The sequence below is a fragment of the Hippopotamus amphibius genome, chromosome 7, assembly GCF_030028045.1.
Source record: "Hippopotamus amphibius kiboko isolate mHipAmp2 chromosome 7, mHipAmp2.hap2, whole genome shotgun sequence".
In the NCBI taxonomy this organism is placed as follows: Eukaryota; Metazoa; Chordata; class Mammalia; order Artiodactyla; family Hippopotamidae; genus Hippopotamus; species Hippopotamus amphibius.
In genome coordinates, this window is record NC_080192.1 from 45,310,008 (window position 1) to 45,331,085 (window position 21,078).

At 40.2% G+C, this 21,078-nt stretch overlaps 1 protein-coding gene across 1 annotated transcript in view; it reads right to left on the reverse strand.

Annotated features, from left to right (window-relative positions):
• RAB21 (RAB21, member RAS oncogene family) overlaps positions 1-11,569 on the reverse strand; it is a 28,157-nt gene extending 16,588 nt beyond the window's left edge. Inside the window, exon 1 of the mRNA XM_057742935.1 lies at positions 11,151-11,569. Coding sequence (XP_057598918.1) covers positions 11,151-11,300 — 150 coding nt within the window. The 5' untranslated portion in view covers positions 11,301-11,569. The remainder of the gene's footprint in view (positions 1-11,150) is intronic.
• Between the last annotated feature and the right edge of the window lie 9,509 nt (positions 11,570-21,078).

A 21,078-nucleotide genomic window follows, 5' to 3' on the forward strand; every position in this document is an offset into this window, starting at 1 on the left:
GAAGTTAAAATATAAAGAGAATCACAATGCCCATGTGATAATTGTTAAAATGGACAGTCTTGCCAAGTATACTATAAGGAAAATGCTGAGAAAGGAAGTGCAAAGCCCGCCTGGATAAGTCACAGAAGGCTTCAGAAAGACGGTAATGATCTCCCCTTTAGGAGTAGTAGGGGGTTTTCCTGAGAGATGCGTGAAGCCACTGACGACTGAAACACATAACTCCCCACCCCATGGGAAATTTCAAGTTGGTCTGGTGGATGCTAGAGATGAGACTTCAAACATAGGCAAAGGTTGACTTAATCAAAAAAAACTCCTAGAACTCCATATCCAAATGTATGGACTTTACCTTGTGCGTCTCAACAAAACCTGTTCCAAGACACGAGACTTGTATTTTGGCTTCTGTTTTTAATGTACACTAAAGTCAGGTATATTAGGGGACTGCTGCATATTGCTCTGTATCCCCTTTGTGCATTCACCGTGCCCATTAGCTAAGATTCTGCCAAAAGGAAGGCTGACTAATTGCATTTATACAAGCATTTCCCAAATTCACTTGACTTCTTTTTCCCTAAAGAAATACCTAACTCATTCAAAGAAGTGAGTGTTAGGAAATAATACTGTTGACAACGGAGAATCAATGAAGGGTTTTTAAGCAGTGAGAATGTCTTATAGATCCTAAAGAGCTGAAGTTTAAGAGAATGACTACGATAGGAAGAAAGGACAGGACTAGAGCTGGGAGCCAGGAGGCTATTTTAAAGTTGGAAAGAAAAACATAAAGGGCCTGAACTAAGTGCATGAAGACAGAAAAGAGAGAACAGAATCAAGAGTAAGTAAAGAGGGGGCTTCCCTGGTGGCGCAGTGGTTAAGAATCTGCCTGCCAATGCAAAGGACATGGGTTTGAGCCCTGGTCTGGGAAGACCCCACATGCCAAGGAGCAACTAAGCCCAAGTGCCACAACTACTGAGCCCATGTGCCACAACTAATGAAGCCCATGCGCCTAGAGCCCATGCTCCTCAACAAGAGAAGCCACTGCAATAAGAAGGCTGCGCACTGCAATGAAGAGTAGCCCCCGCTCTCCTCAACTACAGAAAGGCTGCCCGCAGCAATGAAGACTCAACCCAGCCAATAAATAAAATAAATTAAATTTGTAAAAAAAGAGTAATTGAAAAGAGAATATAATCCGAAACCAAAGTCAGCTGACATGTTTAAAAAAGGAACAAAGAGCCAAGTTCAAAGCTATGCAGAGACAGTCACATTTAAGTGTATCTATGTAAAAGAAAGTACAGAGATGGAAAGTAAAACAGATAAAAGGCTAGGATAGTGAATTATTACTGAAGGAGAAGGAACCTAGATTTCAGGAAGGACTTTCTGTTGTATGTAACCCAAGGAAAATGAAAACTAACAAAAGGCCACTAGATTTAGTGATTAACTAAAGGAATCCACAGAGACACAAATGGCAGAGCTGAGATCAAATCCAGGAATGTCTGTTTTCAAGGCCTAAGCTACACTCAAGATATTTTATTAAATAAAACAAAGGTTATACAGAAAAGGGTATAAAATAAATTCAGTGACAAAACAACAAAGAAATAACTTGGAAAATGAGAAAACCAGATACATGTTATGACAGCAAATATGAATAAAGGACTATTTCCCACTCATAGGGTAAGGGCTAAGAATATCAACTTTGAAGCAGAACTTTGGATTTGAATCTTGGTTTTGCCACTTATTAGCTGTATAATTTATTTGAACTCAACCATTTGTACTGTTTCAATATCAAAGTTACATAAAGAAACTCAAAATCTGACTCCTACCCTAATATCTAATGGATACGTAAACTTCAATGCCTCCCTCTCTTCTTCAAACATAAAGTTAAACTGATCATCCCTCCAAAATCAGCTTTCCATTCCAACATTAGTATTTTGATCACATTCTCCAAGTCACTGAGGTTTAGAATCTTAGGAGTATCATCACTGAATATTCTTCCTCCCTGTCATCCCATATTCTAAAAAAAAACCTACCAAGTCTTGTCTTCATATTTTCTCTGGAGTTCTACAACCACCAGTCTAATATTATATCATAATACAAATACATTTGGTCTCACCTCACACTCTGGTTCTCTGGTCTGCATGCCAAGTTATCTTCCCAAAGCCTCCATGATTAAAAACAAAACCAACAACAACAAAAACAACAAAAACCCCTTATATCCATAGCTGAGTTCTCTAATTAGTTATCATTTTTAATAAGTATGCTTGAACTACATCCCTACTGGCAGCTAATACCATAATAGCTTTTTTAATTTTTTTTTTTTTTAATTTTTAGCTGCATTGGGTCTTTGAGCAGGCTCTCTCTTGTTGTGGCGAGCAGGGACTACTCTTTGTTGTGGAACATGGGCTCTAGGTGCACAGGCTTCAGTAGTTGCAGCACACAGGCTCAGTAGTTCTGGTGCACGGGCTTAGTTGCTCCACAGCATGTGGGATCTTGCCGACCCAGGGATGGAACCCATGTCCCCTACACTGGCAGGCAGATTCTTAACCACTGTGCTACCACGGAAGTCCCCATAATAGCCTTTTTATCGTGAGTTTTGTGGAGTGGGGGATGACTTATAGCTGGTAAAGCTCCATCATTTCCTCTCTACCAGTGAAACTTACCACCACTCTTCCATGGTGAGTTTAGAGACAGTGCTAAGTCTCTCCTAAGGAACTATCAATATATAAAACAATTTTATGTAAAGAGTGCTCATCACAGCAATGATTATTAAAGAAAAAAAAAGAAAAGAAAAAAGAAATAACTGTCCACCAATAGGCAAATTTTTTAAAAATACACAAATACCGCCCATCCATACAGTGAGACACTACACAGTCATTTCTACTACTATTGCTAATACTAGCTAACAGCTATTGAATGTTTACCTTCCACCAAGTACTGTGCTATGCACTTTTTACAAAATCATTCATAAGCTTCTCCTTTATAAAAGTCAGGGAGCCCTAATCTACAAATAAAAATCTCAAAGCCTTATCTTTGTATCCAAGGACCTTCACCATTTGTCCACAACTATCATCCTAAGAAAGCTGCCAGTATTTCTCTACTTACTTGGGAACTCATATAGTCTATATTATACGTTCCCTCCAATTCTGTTTGTTCATAAAATTCCTCTCTAATTTGGGCCTATTCTTTATTCTCTATTTGAACCTCATCTACCCAAGAGCAGTTCATGACCTATATTCTTCTTCCTTGAATTTTTAAGCTTTCTCACACTACCCATACAACCCACACTGAATTTCTCTATGTAGAAGAACTTTAGGGAACCTAATTTTGTAATATACAACATGTCACCTTGTATTTTAAGTTATCTTTTCATGGGTATAAGTCTTCTGTTAACTAGATTACATATTTTTTTATTTAACATAACTTTCACAGTACTTGAAATGGGCAGTGTTCTAAAACTTTTTCAATATTAACTCACTTCTCGTAACACTCTGTGATTAGAGATAATTATTATCCAAATATTACAGACATGGAAACAGAGACAAAGGAATGGTAAGCATCTTGTCCAAGGTGACATAGTAAGTGACAGAGTAGGATTTGAAATCCAGGTGGTCTGGCTCCAGAAATGACTCATAACCACTATGCTACGGTACCTTCCAGACTGAGATGTGAGCTAACACTTCTTCTCTAATGGGGGGGAGGGGGGGGAACCACAGTGCTGCCCATAGCAGACTTGCCAATGTTGTTACTGTACATAAACACATCTACAATGTGACTGGTATAACTCAATTTACATAAGAGATGTGTTCTTAAAAGTTTCCTTATAAACCAAATTATTTTAACTCAAATATCTGATGCACTAGTAAAGCACATTACCATAGGGTCCCTGCTCTTTTTTTTTTCCCCTTTATAACGAAACACTTAAAACCCACTCTATAGAAAGAGTCGTTCTGTAATACAAATCATTTCATTTTACATACATCTTGTTTTTAATATGTTATAGATGTTTTCTTAAAGAACAAACATCCCCTGTTTTAAAAGCAAAAACAATTATATTTGAGAAGAAGGCTGAAAGATTTTGCATAACATCAAGATAGCAGCAAATGATCAAAAGGTTGAAATCTGTTTGTTTTTTTCTACTACCTCTATGAGGCATACTTAATTTGGCCAGACTACTGAGATATCATTCATGGTTATATAATACTTACTCTGGGCAGAGGTTCTTAATTCTGTTACATGGTAGTAAGAGTGGGAGGGAGGCATGATCATAGACTTCTTTGAGAATCTGACGAAAGCTATGAACCCACTCACTCTCAAGAAAACTGCTCATGTGCACATATCAAAAAAATTTTTCACTCATTTTCCCAAGGGATTTATAAATCCCTGGCACCATCTCAGTGAGGAACCCCATCTAGAAAGAGCAGAGGAGGGTGGCATAAACAATGTCAATTCAAAGGTTCTAGGAATCTGGAAAGAAAAAAACAGTACATACTGTGTGCCATCATGCTTTGGTTTTCTCATTTAATCTTTGTAACAACCCTGTGAAGTAGGTAATTCACCCTACTTACAGCTGTGAACCTGAGAGTTAAAGAAATACAGTGACTCACCCAAGGTCAGACAACTCAGTCAGGTACTGCAGTGTGTGGAAGCCTGTCTGACTCCACAGTGCTTTTTCCATTGCACAAAGCTGGCTATTCTAGAACACACACACATTCTTAACCTGGCACTCCTCCACTTGGACACTAAGTGTTCCTGGACACCAACTCATCTCCCAAAATATTCTCAGGGTAGGCATGAAGTAATGAGGAGCAAAGTAATGGTACGTTTCCCACCTTACTCCTCCAAACCCTCAGTTAAAGCACCATTATTCCTTCTAATTCTAATGAGGTCATCTTCCAAACTTTAGTGGTATTAACAGACTTAACAATCTCATTAGACATCTGTCATTTGCACCTGATGCTTATTTACCCAACAGCTTATCTGAAATCATAGTGGATATTTTTTTAATATCTATTTTAAAAAATAAGATTATAGAAGAGATATAATAAGAACAAATTATACTTGCCAAATGAAAGTCTTTTCATAACTTGTTTCATCAATGTTTTAATGTTTTTTTGTTTGTTTTTGTTAGCCAGATCACTTGTTCTTGCTAATCACTGGCAAAGCAAAATACCTAATGCGGCATAGCAACTAAATTGTAGAAAAATATTTTCCTGTCTTTATCTAAGTTCAACAGACTTTCATTAATAATATGTGTGTGTATAACTAAACAGTTATATTATTTTTGCTACAGTTACTAACATTGTTTCAGGCTTAAGTATTTAAAGTATCTATTGGGAGTTCCCTGGCGGTCCAGTGGTTAGGACTCAGCACTTTCACTGCTGTGGCCCGCGATCAATCCCTGGTCAGGGAACTAAGCAGGGGACAAAAAAAAAGTATCTATTAACTACTTTCAACTTAAGACATGGACCTGAAAGGATTCAGCCAGGTAATTCATAAAATTAGTCCTCTGTAGCAAGGCAATAAAAATTAGCTATCAGAAAACTAAGATGAATTGCTACAATGGCAAAATCACATTACAATATATAAATGTAACAAATTAACATGTTGTATGTACACCTTAAGTTTATACAATGTTATATGTCAAATATATTTTAATTAAAAAAGAAAAAAAGAAAACCAAGCTGGGTGGTTGAATACTTCATTTCTTGTCCTTAGTTTCTAAAAAGAGGTATTATAATCAGTTTAGAGTCCAAGTAAACACTTTGAAAAGGACAGTCAAAAAGTCACTTCTAAGGACTAGCTCAAAACACAAAGCAGAAAATAGCAGTCAGATATAGAATATTTGTATATTAGAGGTTTAAAGCCGTAATTCAGAAAAACTCTTCTTAAAAAAAAAAAAAAAATCATCCACCCTTCTATAGCCCACACACATCTAGTAAAATACTAAGGGAAAAGGGAAAGATTTCAACTACTGTATTTTATAAAGATACTGTAAACAAACTGGCTGAATCAACACTAAAGTGGCTTCAGGAACTACTTAGAAGATATTTCAGACATTCAAAACATTAATCTTACAAACAAGAAAATTAAGATTCCTAGACCAGGAACCGTGACATCTAGTATAAAACTAACTGCTAGAACCTGAATGCCAAGGGTTGCTCAGGAGGTTAAGGTGTATGAGAAAAAAAATATATATATAGCGACTTAGCTTAAGAAAAAACAGTACACCATTATCATATACGGGACCTCAGAAATCGAATTCATGTCTCAGTTTCCTCATTTGCCAAACTGTTAGGATACTATCTGTCTTCCCAGCCAACTTTACAGCACTGCTTTGCTAATCAAATGACAGGCACCTACCCTAGACTTCAGGAGGCAGATAGGTGGAATTCCAGTTAGAATTCTAATTCGGAAGATGATCGATGGTTCTAATTATAAAGAATGTTACTTTTTACACAGGAGACTAGTTGAAAGTGATAGAAGGCATTTAAATTAGAGTGCATAATCTTACAGTAAGGAGAAAAAGGGGGTTCAGCTAAAGAAAAGGAAGTGATCACCCAGAAGTACAAATATAGAGAGAGAAACCAAAGACAATCGAAATGGCACAAACATTTAAGAAGAAAGAAGAACGCTAACAGCTGGTTAAAGTACTGTACTCATCTTTATATTCCACAGTTGGCACAATGTTTGACATGTAACAGGTATGAAATAATTCAGCAGTTAAATTCCAGAGAAAAAGCAGTAAGTCCCTCACTCCAACTGTCTTTCTTGTCTCTGTCAAGTTTAACACAGCCCCAAACCAATGAGAAAATCATGTAAGAAAGTTTGAAGACTCTATATAAGATCAAGTTTTCTTGGTAAACAATGTAAATCATCTTGAGTTCTCAGAGAGCTCACCTACAACATTACTTCATAATTATCAGGAACCTAAGAGGAGGTCGGCAAAAAGGGGGCAGTACTAAAACACCAAAGTACGGCAAATGTCATGATTTTCAAGAAAGAAGTGACTTTCCAGAAATGTCCATCCCAAACAAAAGTCTAGAATGGATAATAAACAAATACATATGTATGTATAAAAATATAAAATGTAGCAGTCCCTCAGAAAGCATGGATTCTCAAAATAATTCATGTCAAATTAATCCCATTACCTTTTTGACTGGGTTACCACGAAAGAAACCAACACAAATTAAGCACCATCTATTCATTCAACAACAAACATTCATTAAACAAACACTGTGCCAGGAGATTTACATACTATGGCTCTCTAATCCACATAAAAATCCTATGAGTGAAATTCTCCCATTTCATGGATAAAGAGCCAGCTTACAAACAGTACAATAATCTGCCAAAATTGTGATGGCTAAAAAGTGGAGCCAAAAATACAAACTAACTTCAAAGTCCTGTCCCTTTTTACCACATCATATGGCCTCCTAATGCAGAAAAAAAAAAAACACAATGTATCTTGTCTTCTGCAAGCATTTGACAAAGTATCTCATGACATCCCCCACAGGCAAGACTGAAAAAGTTAGGAGGTTTCTAAGGCTAACAAATAGCCATTTTCATTAAAGGCTTCATGTCCACTAGGTAGTAGCCCATAGCAGTCAGTCTTGTTTTCTGTTTCCACTATCATTAATACGTATAACACTCCATTCATGACTGTTTCTCAGTCAAGAGGAAAGAGGGCTGTGGGCTGCGCATAGTCTGGAAAAAGCCCCACCCTAAGATTCTGCATATCTAAAGAGAAATACTCCTCTGGACACATGTCACTGGACTACAGTGAGATTTGTGAAGAGCTTTGTACTTGGTCCTCTCTCTCCCCATTCTTTCAGAGTCTATTAATGACTGATGAGAACACTGAAGACATTCTTACCAAATCTTCAGGTGACAAAGTTAAAATGAGTAGCTAATCCAAAAGCAGAGTCCATGCCTTATTTTTCTTTGCATGTTCAGGACCCAACCAAGTGCCTGACCCACAGGAGCTCCATCAATGTTTCTTGAATGACAAAATCAAAATTCAAAAGGATATTAACAGGCACTAACCATTAGAGAAAATCTTTCAAAACCAACTTTAATGGGTCAAATTCATTAGGAAAAAAAGATTTAACTACAAAATCGAAGAAAAATGAATTTGAGGGATGTAAACTCAGTCTTCCTTCCTTCCTCCCTCCCTCCCTCTCTTTCTTTCAGCAAATAATACTGAGACAGCAGGCCGAATATTAATCAATGTGACAGCTGCCCCCAAAACTCAGACTCTTTTCTATAATACCTCAGTATTAGAAAAGGATTCTCCACAGGGGAGGTGATAGCCTGCACTTCTGTGCACAGTTCAAACCACACTTGGAATCATTTCTACAACTCAAGTCATATTTTAAGAAAAGAGGACAATGATTAAATAGTGAGTGCCTAGAAGGGATATCAAAATAGTGATATGATTTAGAACAATGTTATAGGAGATCCACTAAAAGGAACCAGAGCTGTTAACCCAAAAGACAAGACTCAAAGGGATGTAACAGCCATCTTCAACTATCAGAAGGGATGCATGTATGACTAAAATTCAGAGAGCAAGGAAAGAGATTTTGTCTCTAGACACAGAAAAATGAATTGGAAAGTAGACCTGTGCAAAAATGAAACATGCCACCTCAGGACATAGAGTTTTCCACCTTCTCTACCATCTCACCTCCAAGGTGTTCAGACTAAAGCAGACAATCACTTGACTGAAATATTAAACAAAAGACTGAATTAGTGAACCATAAACTATCTTAGGTTCCTCTCAGTCCTTAAAATAGGAATGCATGAGAGTGTACTTTCCAAAAGATAAAATATTTTACCAAGATAGGTAGTAGGTAGTTCTGTTGACAAGAAAAAAGGGAAACTCTTCCTCTCATATCTTATGATGCATTAGCTCCTCTCCATTTGGAAATGAAAGGCAGACAAGACTGTGTCTTATGGGTCTCACTCAAGTCAAATTTCTTTGAAAAGATTGTTTAAAAAGATGAAATGATCTGATATCTAAGAGAAGGAGACTGAATATAATACTGTTTCCATACACTGGCACACAGCAAAATCCTCAATTCTGGAACATAATCCAGACACTGTTTGTGATGAGAGAGATATGCTATGCTTTTGATACTAGAGATCTACCATCATTCTCTCCTATGTATTGACAGACTGCAGTGGTTTCCTCTCAGATATTTAAAAATCTTTAGCCGGCTTTTAGCTTTGAGGATGTTTTTGGAATGTATAATGAAAGTGTAATTTTTAGGTTGAAGGGCTAAATTACCTTAAAAAAAATTAAGAGTTCAATTACAATGACACAGTCTTGTCTGCCTTTCATTTCCAAATGGAGAGGAGCTAATGCATCATAAGATATGAAAGGAAGAGTTTCCCCTTTTCCTTGTCAACAGAAATACCTACTACCTATCTTGGTAAAATATTTTGTCAAAAGGAAAGAGGGCTGTGGGCTGTGCATAGTCTGGAAAAAGCCCCACCCTAAGATTCTGCATATCTAAAGAGAAATACTCCTCTGGTCACATGTCACTGGACTACAGTGAGATTTGTGAAGAGCTTTGTACTTGGCCCTCTCTCCCCCCTTTCTTTCAGAGTCTATTAATGACTGATGAGAACACTGAAGACATTCTCAGCACAGTAAGAACTCACTAGATGTTAGCTATCGTTATTACTGTACCTAAATTTCTAAATTTCCAACTGATCATAGGGTATTTACCCTATGAATTTCCTTGATCACACTAATAACACTCAACTATAATTACTAAAATTGTGTTACGTGACCTTGTGAGAGAATATAGGGAAAAAGTGCAGGTCCTTGACATTCACGTTTTCAGATAGTATGCTTTATATAGGAGTAAAAACAGAGGTGTAAAAATAGAACACGGAATCACAACCAGAGCATCTTTGTAAATTCTAGGCTCAGTAGTTTAATAATAGCATCAAACATCAAATGTCACAACAATTAGGAGACTGTGCACTCTATTAAATAGTGTCCATGTACTTACACACTACACAACCACTAATTAAGATCTATTGTGCAATTTGGGGTAGTAATAATAAAGATGGAGAGCTTACACTGGTCCAGGGCCTAAGTGCTTTTATGTATATCTGTCCTGACAACCCTATGAACTAGACACTATTATTATGGCCATTTTAACAGAGAAATTTAGGCATAGACAAGTTAATTAACTTGTCCAAGATCACACAGCTACTTTAAAGGCATGGAAGTGCGATATGAATTTAGGCAATCAGGCTCCAAAGTTCGTTAGACTTGACCGCCTCTGACTGAACTGATAAAGGCAGATTCGTTGGATATTTTTCTTCTAACACATGAAAACTGATTTCTTTGACAGAGGGGCCTCAAAGGCCTGTCTTCACGCCCAATTAATGATTACATTTTAACACTTTTCTAACAATCATGTATCTGCAGATGAAAGCCGGCCCTACTTTACAAGCAAAGAAAATAAATAGCAGCAGCAGCTAAGCTGTTACTTTGAGGACCAACTGCTAGCCAGTAATCACATGACGTTTCCATGTGAGTATGGGTCGACCCACATCGCTGAATATAAGTGACCCACAAGTCAGACCCACGCAGGCAGCAATGGAACTGCGTAACCCACACCAGCAAGCGGTCATTTCAAAAACCCTCCGGAGAGGAACGTCTTGCCAACAAGCACGTTACTCGAACACAGGACAAAATGGAACTTGCACAAACACTTAGTCATCAGTAAACGCTGAAGTTACAAATCACCTAGTTCGCAAAATCAAATCCGCGGCTAAGTTCCTAATTCGGAAAGAAAGAAAAAGGGCTGACACTCGGTTGACTGTAGGGTGAAGGCACCTAGGGCCCAAGCGGAAGTGAGTCAAGGGGAAACACGAGCCCACCGATGAGGGTTCCACGACACGCGCAGGCACACTGGGGACACTGGGGACTTTTCAGGGCCCTTCCACTCCCCTCCCAACAGCCCGCCCTTCTGTCTCCCGGCTGCCCCGACAACGCGCGTTCCCAGGGCGAAGGCGGAAAGGCAATCCGAAGGCGGAGGTGACAGGCCTGAGGGCTGAGAGCCCAGACCGAGACGACCGCGGCAGCAGAGTCCTCAGAGCCGCGGAGAGGTAGGGGTCCCGAGGCGCCACCTCCCGCTCCCCGGGGCCCGCACCTGCAGAGTGGTGATGTGCTTGTCGTTGAACTTGTTCTCGCAGTAGCGCAGCACCAGCGACGTCTTCCCCACGCAGCCTTCCCCCAGCAGCACCACCTTGAACGAGTAGGCTCGGCCCGCCGCCGCCCCGCCGCTGCCGGCCGCAGCCATCCCGTCGCGTCCCCGCCGCCCGAGCCCTAGAGCCGCGCCGAGCTCCCAGCAGCCGCCGCAGCGCCTTCTTCACAGCCGCGGCCGGCGCTGCCCCTCTTCGCCGGCGCCGCCAATCCCGGGCGCCGTCTCCACTCCCGCCTCCGGGCGAGGCCTGGAAGGGCCGAGGGAAAGTCCGAGAAGGAAGGGCCCCAGCCACCACGTCAGGAACCCGAGGAACGGCGAAGAGCGCTCCCTCTCCGCCTCCCTCTAATGGCGTCTCCTTCCTCCTACGTCACACTTCGGGTCACGTGACCGCCGCGGCCGGGGGCGGCCCCTGGGAGTCGGCCCAGGCGAACGTGCCCGGACGTGGGCGGGGCTTCTGGCCGCCTCGCCGGGGCGACGTGAACGGGAGCGGAGCTCCTGTGGGCAGTCTCCGGCAGAGCAGGGCTGTCCGAGGGTCACCACCAGTCTGCAGCTGGTGGGAGCCTGCGGGGAACAAGGAATGAATAATTTGAGGCAAGCCCAGCTCAGGTGGAATGTTGAAGTGCAGAATGTTTTCTTTCTCGCCCAGGGGATGTTCCCAAGGCTAACGACCTCTCCCATCCAGGGTCCCGGTAAACCGAATCTGCCAAGTGCCCTGCAGTATCTTGACAGTATTCCTCTGTGGGATCCCAAATCCTAGCTATTGAACTTCTTTCAGTTCCCCAGACGACCTGGACTCCTCATCTTTCAGGTCTCAGCTTAACCCGGAAAGGCTTCCCTGACCCCCCACCCTTCTCCCTCTGTCCTTCTATCCCTCTCCCCACCCAAGTTAGGGTATTTCATAACACTGGTATATCTTCTCTAGCAGCGCTTACCACACTTCGTGGAAATTACTTTGCTGAATATTTGTCTTTCCTTATTAGGCCGTAGATTTGTTAAGGACAAGAACTATGTGAGACTTGCTCACCTTTGAGTTTCTGACTCCAAGTGTCAGGCAAATAACAGGCATTCTATAAATATTTGGGAATGAATTGTATGTCTTAAGCCATTGCTTGTTTTCCCAATTTTCCTATCTGTCATGACCCCCCGCCCCCATGAAACTTTTGACACTCCATATTGACTCTGCCTTGATAGACCTAGCTTGTTTGATGATTACTCATGAGAGTGAGTCAAAAATTATCCACACTCTGGCTGTAGAATTTATTTTAATTAACTTTTAGAAAAGACAAGTACATCATTTTTTGACACAATCTCCTTGCTTTTTAATACACTTTGTCCATCTGTCAACAAACTTGCGTATTCCCGCATTAAAAAATGTTTTAGGCTGAGCTGCAAGCCACGGATGCACCACTGTCTTCACTTCTTCATCAGAAGTGAATCCAGCTCCTTCTTGATGGCTAGCACTTGTGCTACCTTCGTTGAACTTCTCTATCCATTCATACACACTTATTTGTGACAAAACACTTTCTCCATATTGCGCACAAAGTCGTCGATAAATAACGGCACCAGGTACACCCTCAGACCACAAAAAATGAAACACTGCACGCTGCTCTTCTTTCATGTAAATCATAAGTGGGGCATCTGTTTTTGCACGCACTGCAGTTACAAATGAACTGATGTAACATGTTCACACCTGCACAGCAGTGACTGGGGAGTCGGTAGCCTTGAATAGAAAGTGCTGATAAAACAGTGCGGCCAACAGAAGTTTTAATAATAACTGAGGTGTGGATAATTTTTGACTCACTCTTGTATATTTCCTCATGTGCCTCCCCTTTCTTTCATGAAATATGCTCTTTGAAGAAAGCATATTAGTGTTTCTAAAAGTTTGCAACTAGATATCCGATGTCAGTTAGGAAAACATATTCTTTTTCATGACACTCTCTTTCCGCTTCAAACCAGATAGTGCATTCATTCTTTCAACAAATATTTGAAGGTGCCCACCATATGCTAGGCACTGTGCTGAACAAGATACAATGTCTTTGTCATCAAGAACTTACTTTTTAGCAGGAAAGATGGACACAGTCATTATACAATTGGATGCTTTCATCTTGATAAAGCACTTGAGGGTATTTTGCAAATGTATATGGGGACTCAACTGGTTTAGCATACTAGGGAAGGCTCCTGGCAAAATGCTACCTTTGGGTAGGAGTTACCTAGGCAGGAAGGAAGGAGAGCTTTGCAAGCAGAGAGAATAGCATGTCTTACACCCTTGAGCATCTAAAGATGAGAAGCAAGTGCAATAAGAATGCAGAGAGCTTCAGATGAGGCTGGCATGGAAGCCAGGAATCAATACTGAAAGGACCTTTCAGCAAATGAAGAGTTTTAATTAAAGGGGCTGATATAATCAGGTTTGACTTTTAAATGATTGCTCTGGCTGTAATTTGAAAAATGGATTGGAGAAGGGTAATATTACTTCAATTTATTTAGAATCAGCCATTAAAGAGACATTAGATTTTTATAAAATGTCCTCATGATTGCATCTAATGTTGTATTCTCTACTTCTCTCTGCATTTCTCTTCTCTGGGTCTTTGCATATTCATGAATTCTTCCAGAATTAGGAAGAGACTTCATTTTGAAGGGGCCCCTTCCATTGTTCATTCTGAATTCTTCTTAATATTGGATTGAAATCTGCATCTCTCTGCCTGCAGTTGTGTTCCTCATTCAACCTACACGTGTATCTAATCTCTATTCTTTGTGAAACATCTTTATACACATGAAGAAAGTTATGTGACCTTCCTCTAAGCCTTCTCTTCTCCTCTTTCAATGTAGCCAACCCTTTCAATCACTGTTCAAATGAGATGGATCCCAGATCATTTACTAGCTTGATCATCTTAGAATCTACATGTAGTACTTTGTATTTATCACTGAAAAACAATGAAAAATTTTTATTGTAAAATAAAATAAGTTTAAAGTTAAAATAATTTTCCAGGTTTAACTTGCATTGGGATTTAAGGAATGTGTTGCAAAAGTTCACAGGTTATAATAAGTCACTTTGGCATAATTTTGAGCACAGAGTTGGTAAATATAGATGTAAATTGTGGCGGGTTGGTAATGGCCTCTCAAAGATACCAGGTTTGAATACTTTGTGCCTGTAAATGCTACCATATTTAGAAAATAGGTCTTTTCCAATGTGATTAAATTTAGTATCTTGAGATGGAGAAATTTTTTTGGATTATCTAGATGGACACTACATGCAATCATAAATATCCTTATAAGAGGGACTTACAAAGAGATGCTACACACACAGAAGGGAAGGCAATGTGACCATGGAGACAGAGATTGGAGTGAGGTAGCCACAAGCCAAGAAATGCTGACAGCCATCAGAAGGTAACAGAGACAAGGAGTAGACTTCCCCCCAGGGTCTCTGGAGGGAGTACAGCCCTGCCAACACATTAATTTCAACCTAGTGAAACTGATTTTGGACTCCTGCACTCCAGAACTGAAAGAGACTAAATGTGTGTTGTTTTAAGCCATTAAGTTTGTGATAATTTGTTACAGAAGCCACAGGAAACTAATACATAAGTATCCTGGGGCCAAACAAGTGACTTACATTAGTCTAAGCACTGAAAGAAATTCAGGCTGATCGTGGGATAGATTGCATGCTCATAAGAACTTAGATCAGTCTTGGAGTCAACTATGATTGGTCTATATAGACTTGACAGAAGATGCCACACAAAACTGGAACTCTAGTTTCTTTATACATGGGAAGAACTCCTCAGTGAGTAGAAAACTCAAAATAGATTCCTGATTGGTGAGGGCTGAGGCATGCTAGGGTGCAAATTCCAAAGCATATAGTTTTTGCACCAAAAACAAGCCTCTTCCTGCCTCCCCCCACCCCACCCCCCAAAAAAATCCCAAACCCCAAGCATAATTATACAGGTGAAATCTATTAAACCGTGAATGTGTAGCACAGTATCAAATGGGAAAAGTTGCCACAGAAAGTAATGTGTAGCTCTAATAGCTTCTGTAAGAGGGGAGAATAATCCTACCAGTTTTGTGGTGGTTATCAGGTTGGGTTTATGGACTGCTTTTAAATTCTGAAAGTCCTATTTTTTTTTTAAGGCCCCTCCTTTCTCTCCCTGTTCTTATGCTATTTTTGTGGATGAAGACCAACCTCATGGTCTCTAATGTGACTATCTGGGGCCCTCAATTGTTGAATTTTGATGAACTATCCAGTATTGAGGAGTCTGGTAATGCTTCTTTGTTCATTTGGGAGGGAGGGTGATTGTCTATGGCCTTTTGTACATCCATGTTTCATTCATTCTTTGTTCATTCATCCATTGTTGAACAAGTCTTTATTTAGCATTTACTATGTGTCAGATGTTGTGCTACAAATGGAATCCAGTCAGACATGAATTTTGCCCTCATGGAGTTTACAGTCTAAGGGGAACCACAAATAATTAAAGCAATTATACAATAAAGTATGGTAAATGGCTTATAGGACACATACATGGAGCTATGGAACCACACAGGAAAAGCAACTAACCAGCTGTGGAACCAGCTGTTCCATAAGATAAGTCAGATCAAATGGACACCTTCCTTTATCTTCAGTTTTCGCAGTATTTTGGCAGATTTGTCTCAGCTGGCCACTCTTCCTTTTGTGGCATATGTACCTCCCTTGGCTTCCAGGTCATCACAACCTTTCAGTTTTCCCCTACTTTATCGGCTGCTGCTTTTCCATCTCTTTGCTTGTTTCTCTGCCTGTTTCCAACCTTTAAATGTTAGGGGGCTTCCAGACTCCGTTCTCGCCAATAAAACTCTCTCTAGGTGATCTTACCCAGTCCTTTGGCTTGAAATATCTGCCACAGATTTATTACTCATAAATGTACATCTTTCACTCCTGCTCACTCCCCTGTGCACCAGATATGTATAGGCAACTCGCATTTAACATTGTCACTCAAATGTCAAATAGACATGTCAAACACATTATGTTTAAAATGGAGCCCTGAAATAAACGTACAGAGTTTCCTCAATGCCAGTATTAAGAGTCTTCAAATGTTCTATACGCTACAGAGGAAAATTGATAAAGATAAAGAGTTGGACTTCAAGATAGGGTGATCTATCATCCCAGTTTGCCCAAGACTGTCCTGACTTGAGCACTGAGAGTCCCACATCCTGGGAAACCCCTCATTCCTGGACAAACTAGAATTGTTGGTCACCCTACTTGAAGAGACTTTGTGGCTAAGACAAGGAGGACAGAGCAGCACTTGAGGGCCAAATGGCTATGAGAATGCGGATAGATGCCAGATGCCAGCATGCTTGGATGATGATAACGGAGACCTCGATGCCCAGCATTTCCAGAGTTCACAGTGTTAGCAAGGCTGTTGCCCCAGAATCATAGCACTACCCCTCCCTTGAATGAAAATCAATTACTGTTATCTAAATTTCAGGAGGACGCTACAAAGAGAAAAACAAGAACTGGTTAGAACCAAGTAGGCCCAAGATGGTGGAAGATTTGACTTCCAGTAGACCTTGAGCCTCATTATACGCTCACTGTAGTTCATTAGCATACGCTAAATGACATACCCGCCAGTACCATGACAGTTGACAATTGTCATGGCAACAACCAGAAAAGCCCCATACAAGGACTGAAAAGCAATGTTGCATCAGTTTTGGGTTCAAATCACACCCGTGTCTGAGGATGTCATGAACATTCCTCCCTCTCTTTCCAGTTCCCTCCCTTTTGCTTTGACCCTCCTATATATATGGTGTCTCCACTGGAATCGAGTTGAGAAGTTGATTTGCGAACTAAGTTCCTGCTTCTCCATTCTTTGGCTATTGAATAAAGCTGTGCTGTTCCAGTCTCAGCATCAGTTTCTTTATTGGCTGTACAAATCTGAGCAGAGAAAGAAACCAAAACAACGGGTCTCAGCCCAGGCTGCTAGGACCCCAGTGCGGGTCCAGTTGACCAATTTGGTAATAATTGGTCCCCTCAAATACTGATATAACCTAGGCAAGACATGAAGGACATTCTGAATTGACTAAAATTACCCACATTGAGATTTAGTTTCTATTATCTGGTAGAAGTCAAACAAGTAAGTTCAGTTTCAGAAAAGTTAAATTTCTTGTTTGTAGACAAAGATCTTGTACCCCCTATAGAGTAAATAAATGATCTGAACATTGGAGGAGGAGGAGGAATCAGCCAAGCAAAGAGATAAACATTCAGATTTCAGGACCCAGCATGCCATTAAACAAGTATCAGGAATGAGATGAGCATGGTGGGAAATGAACATGAAGTAAATAAAGGGACTTTCCTGGTGGTCCAGCAGTAAAAAAAAATCCTCCTTCCAATGCAGGGCACGTGGGTTTGATCCCTTGTCGGGGAACTAAGATCCCACATGCCGCAGGGCAGCTAAGCCCATGAGCCGCAACAGCTGAGGTTGTGCGCCTCAGTGAGAGAGCCTGCATGCCGCAAAATGCAGAGTCCACGCGCCCTGGAGCCTGCACACCACAACTAGAGAAGAGAAAACCAGCAGGCCACGACTGGAGAGAAGCCTGCACGCCACAATGAAGAGCCCACATGGCACAACTAAGACCTGACGCAGCCAAGATTCTTTAAAAAAAAAAAGTCATATAGAACCTTGAAAGTCATGCTAAAATTTGGGGGCTTTATCATAAAAACAGTGAGAAGTCTTTTAGGACAGTGTGACACAAAGCGTGGCCTGCAGACCATCAGCATCAGCTGGAAGCTTGTTAGAAATGCACATTCTCAGATTTTCAGTCCCCACTCCCATCCTCCCCCCATTAAGTCAGAATTTCTTGGGACAGGATCCAGGAATCTGAGTTTTAACAGATCCTCCTTGTGATTCTTATTCACACTGAAGGTTGTAAAGTACTGATTTAGGAGACAAGGTTAAGCAAAGTGAGAGAGACAAGGAGGGATTGGAGCCCTGCATTTCTGGCTTAGGCAACTGGTAAATGGCGATGCCTTTCACTGAAATTAGAAACATAGGAGAAGAAAAAAAAAATCGGTTATATTCTTTTGGTTTGGGGCATTTTTATTTTGAAGCCCTGAGAAATTTCCAAATAGAAATACCTAGTTTTTATAGCTGGCTTTATGGGCTGACAGCATAGGAGACAGATCTGGGCTTGGGGCAAGAATGAGAGAGAGCCATCAATGTAGACACAGAAGTCGACTCCACAGGAGTGGATGATAACACAGAGAGAGTGTGTAAAAGTAAGTGGCTCCACAGCCTGGGACAGAACCCTGAAAACATTGACTTTTAAGGGATGAGCAAAGAAAGAGGAGCTGCAAGGGATACTCAGAGAAGTCAGAGGAAAACTAGAACAAGTCAATATTAAGGAGAAGAGAATGTCTTAGCAAAAGAAGGAATCGTGAAATGCTTTGGAGAAATCAAGTTAAGTAAGGACTTGTGAGTGTCCACTGGTTTAGCTACAATGTAGTAATTACAGATCTTGGTTTAACAGATTCGATAGAATGGTAGGGGTTGAATTAAACTTGTAATGCTCAGGAACTAACTGAAAATGGTTGATTTAGTTCTGTGGTTCTCAACTGGAGGTAATTACGCTCTCTAGGGGACATTTGGCAACATCTGGTGACATTTTAGCTACTGGCATTTAGTGGGAAGAGGCTAGAAATAAGGCTAAACATTCTGTAATAATGCACAGGACAACTCCCCTCCCCACCCTAATGAAGAATTCTCCTGCCCGTCACATCAGCAATGCCAAGGTTGGGAAACCCTGCTTTAGCCTAATAAAGTGTGTATACTTTTGCAGCTCATCATAATTATAAATGCCCTGGATGTATTATATTACTGAGGCAAAGCATGGCTGAACAAGTAGTAAATGGGAATGAGAAACACAAGAGCTCAGGAAACTATTGCCAACTTTGCCTCCGTTATCTAGGTATGTCTTTTAAACAATCATTAAAGTGTTTTCTCAGCTCCGTTTCTTCATGTAGAATAATCTTGTATCCCTAAGGCATTTATAATCCTCCATGAACACTCCTTCCTTTAACAACTGCCACAGGGAACACATTCTTATTTTAATTGGGGTTTTCCTTAGGGACAAAAAGGGAATTCAAAAACACCTCTATAACTACTTATATCAATAGAAATTTCATATAGATGTACTGTTCCTGTATAGCTTTTCTACAAATACAAAAAGTGTGGGTTTCATGTACTATAGTATGCAGTCATTTGAAAGAGAATAAATTGAGTATTAGGAGATAATGTGGAGGAAAAAACAGGAATACAGTAAGAGAGATAAAGAAAATAGAGGAAAGAAAACTAAAGATATTATTATTTCTGCAGCTCCAGAGCAGAGGGAACTGAAATCTGGTGCTTGGCAGCAAGACGGGGATTTTCAATACACCGTTAATAGTCTGATGTGCTGTCCACTGGGGACAAGAACTGTGTCTGTCACATTTTTGTATCTCCAGATCCTGGAATGTAGTGCTCAGTTTATATTTATTAATTAAAGCAAGTGAATAAATAAAGCTAAGCCTATAAAATACCGAGGTTTGATAAATGCTCTTGGACATATGGGGCTTTGTTAAATAAAATTGTCAAAGCATTTTCCATTTTAAGCATCTAATACAAATAATTAACAATAGAAAGAAAGATAGCTGTTATCTACTGTGAAACTTCAGTGAACTAAACCTATTCATTCCTTTATTTGCTCAGTTGTTTAACAACCTTTGTAAGGTAAGATGTTTCTGCCTTCTTGGAGCTCATATTCTAGAGTGGGAGGCAACACAGAAACCTCTACAATAAGGTGTAGAGACCATCCTACCATCCACACCTCCTTCTCCTTTCAACCAGAATCTGGTCCTTGCTCAGGTACCCACTCTCTCCTGTGCAGCCCATGTGCCTCTAGCTTCCAGCTGGTCCTGATCTCATCTCCCTGTTGTTCTTTCTAGCTTTTAGAGGCCATTGTTCATGCATGCGAAGCAGCAGTTGAAATGCTTCTCCCTGGCAAACAAAACTGAGCTGTAATTGTAAGCACTGGCCACAAAGGGGCACAAGTAGCTCAATGAAATTTACCAGGTTGGCTAGAGTACATTCAAGTCGATTTTCTTCTGAGTTACAGAAAATAATATTTCAGGGGACATACAGGCAAGGGGAGGAGAGCCATTTATCCTTAAGGTGCCAATGTTAACTAAAAGTATCTTAAGAAACTTTAGATATTCTTGTCAAAGAAGGAATTTAAGCCAAACTTGCAGATTCTCATAACTTACCAATTTATACCAAAAATATGCAATCTCAAGAATTAAAAAAGGAGGGAAAACAAAGAAGCCAAACAGTTTAAATGTAACGTGTATTTTATATTACCATTTATAAATTGTACACGTATTTTGAAATAACCAGAGCATGAGGTTGTATCAGATGGAAGTGTATGTTTGATATACCTGGCAATAGAATTGTGTATCAGCAGTATCTTACTACAGTATCTTGTGTATCTTCATGTAACAAAGTACCTTACTAAAAAGTTCAGTTCAGAACGGTAGCAGTCTGAGTCAGTCTCACTTTTTAAAACTAGATGTCAGTAGTTAAGTGGAACTGGAAATTCTAAAGAGATTTGTCCACTTAAACTAGGTCTGAATGACTATACTTTTCCATTTTCTTGAGAAATAGATCAGTGTAGAGATGGAAAAGCCTCTTAGAAAAATTGTTTTGCCCTGGCAAAATAATCTGGCTGAGGGTTCTTATGGGAGATTTGTGATGTTGAGATTGGAGAGTTTTTTGATAGCTGTGGGTGGTCTAATGGGAAGTTTGTAAGTAGTGCACATATATACTGAGGATTATAGCACTCAGTCCCACTTGCTTGAGTGTTTTCTCCTCTTGGCTATTCATTC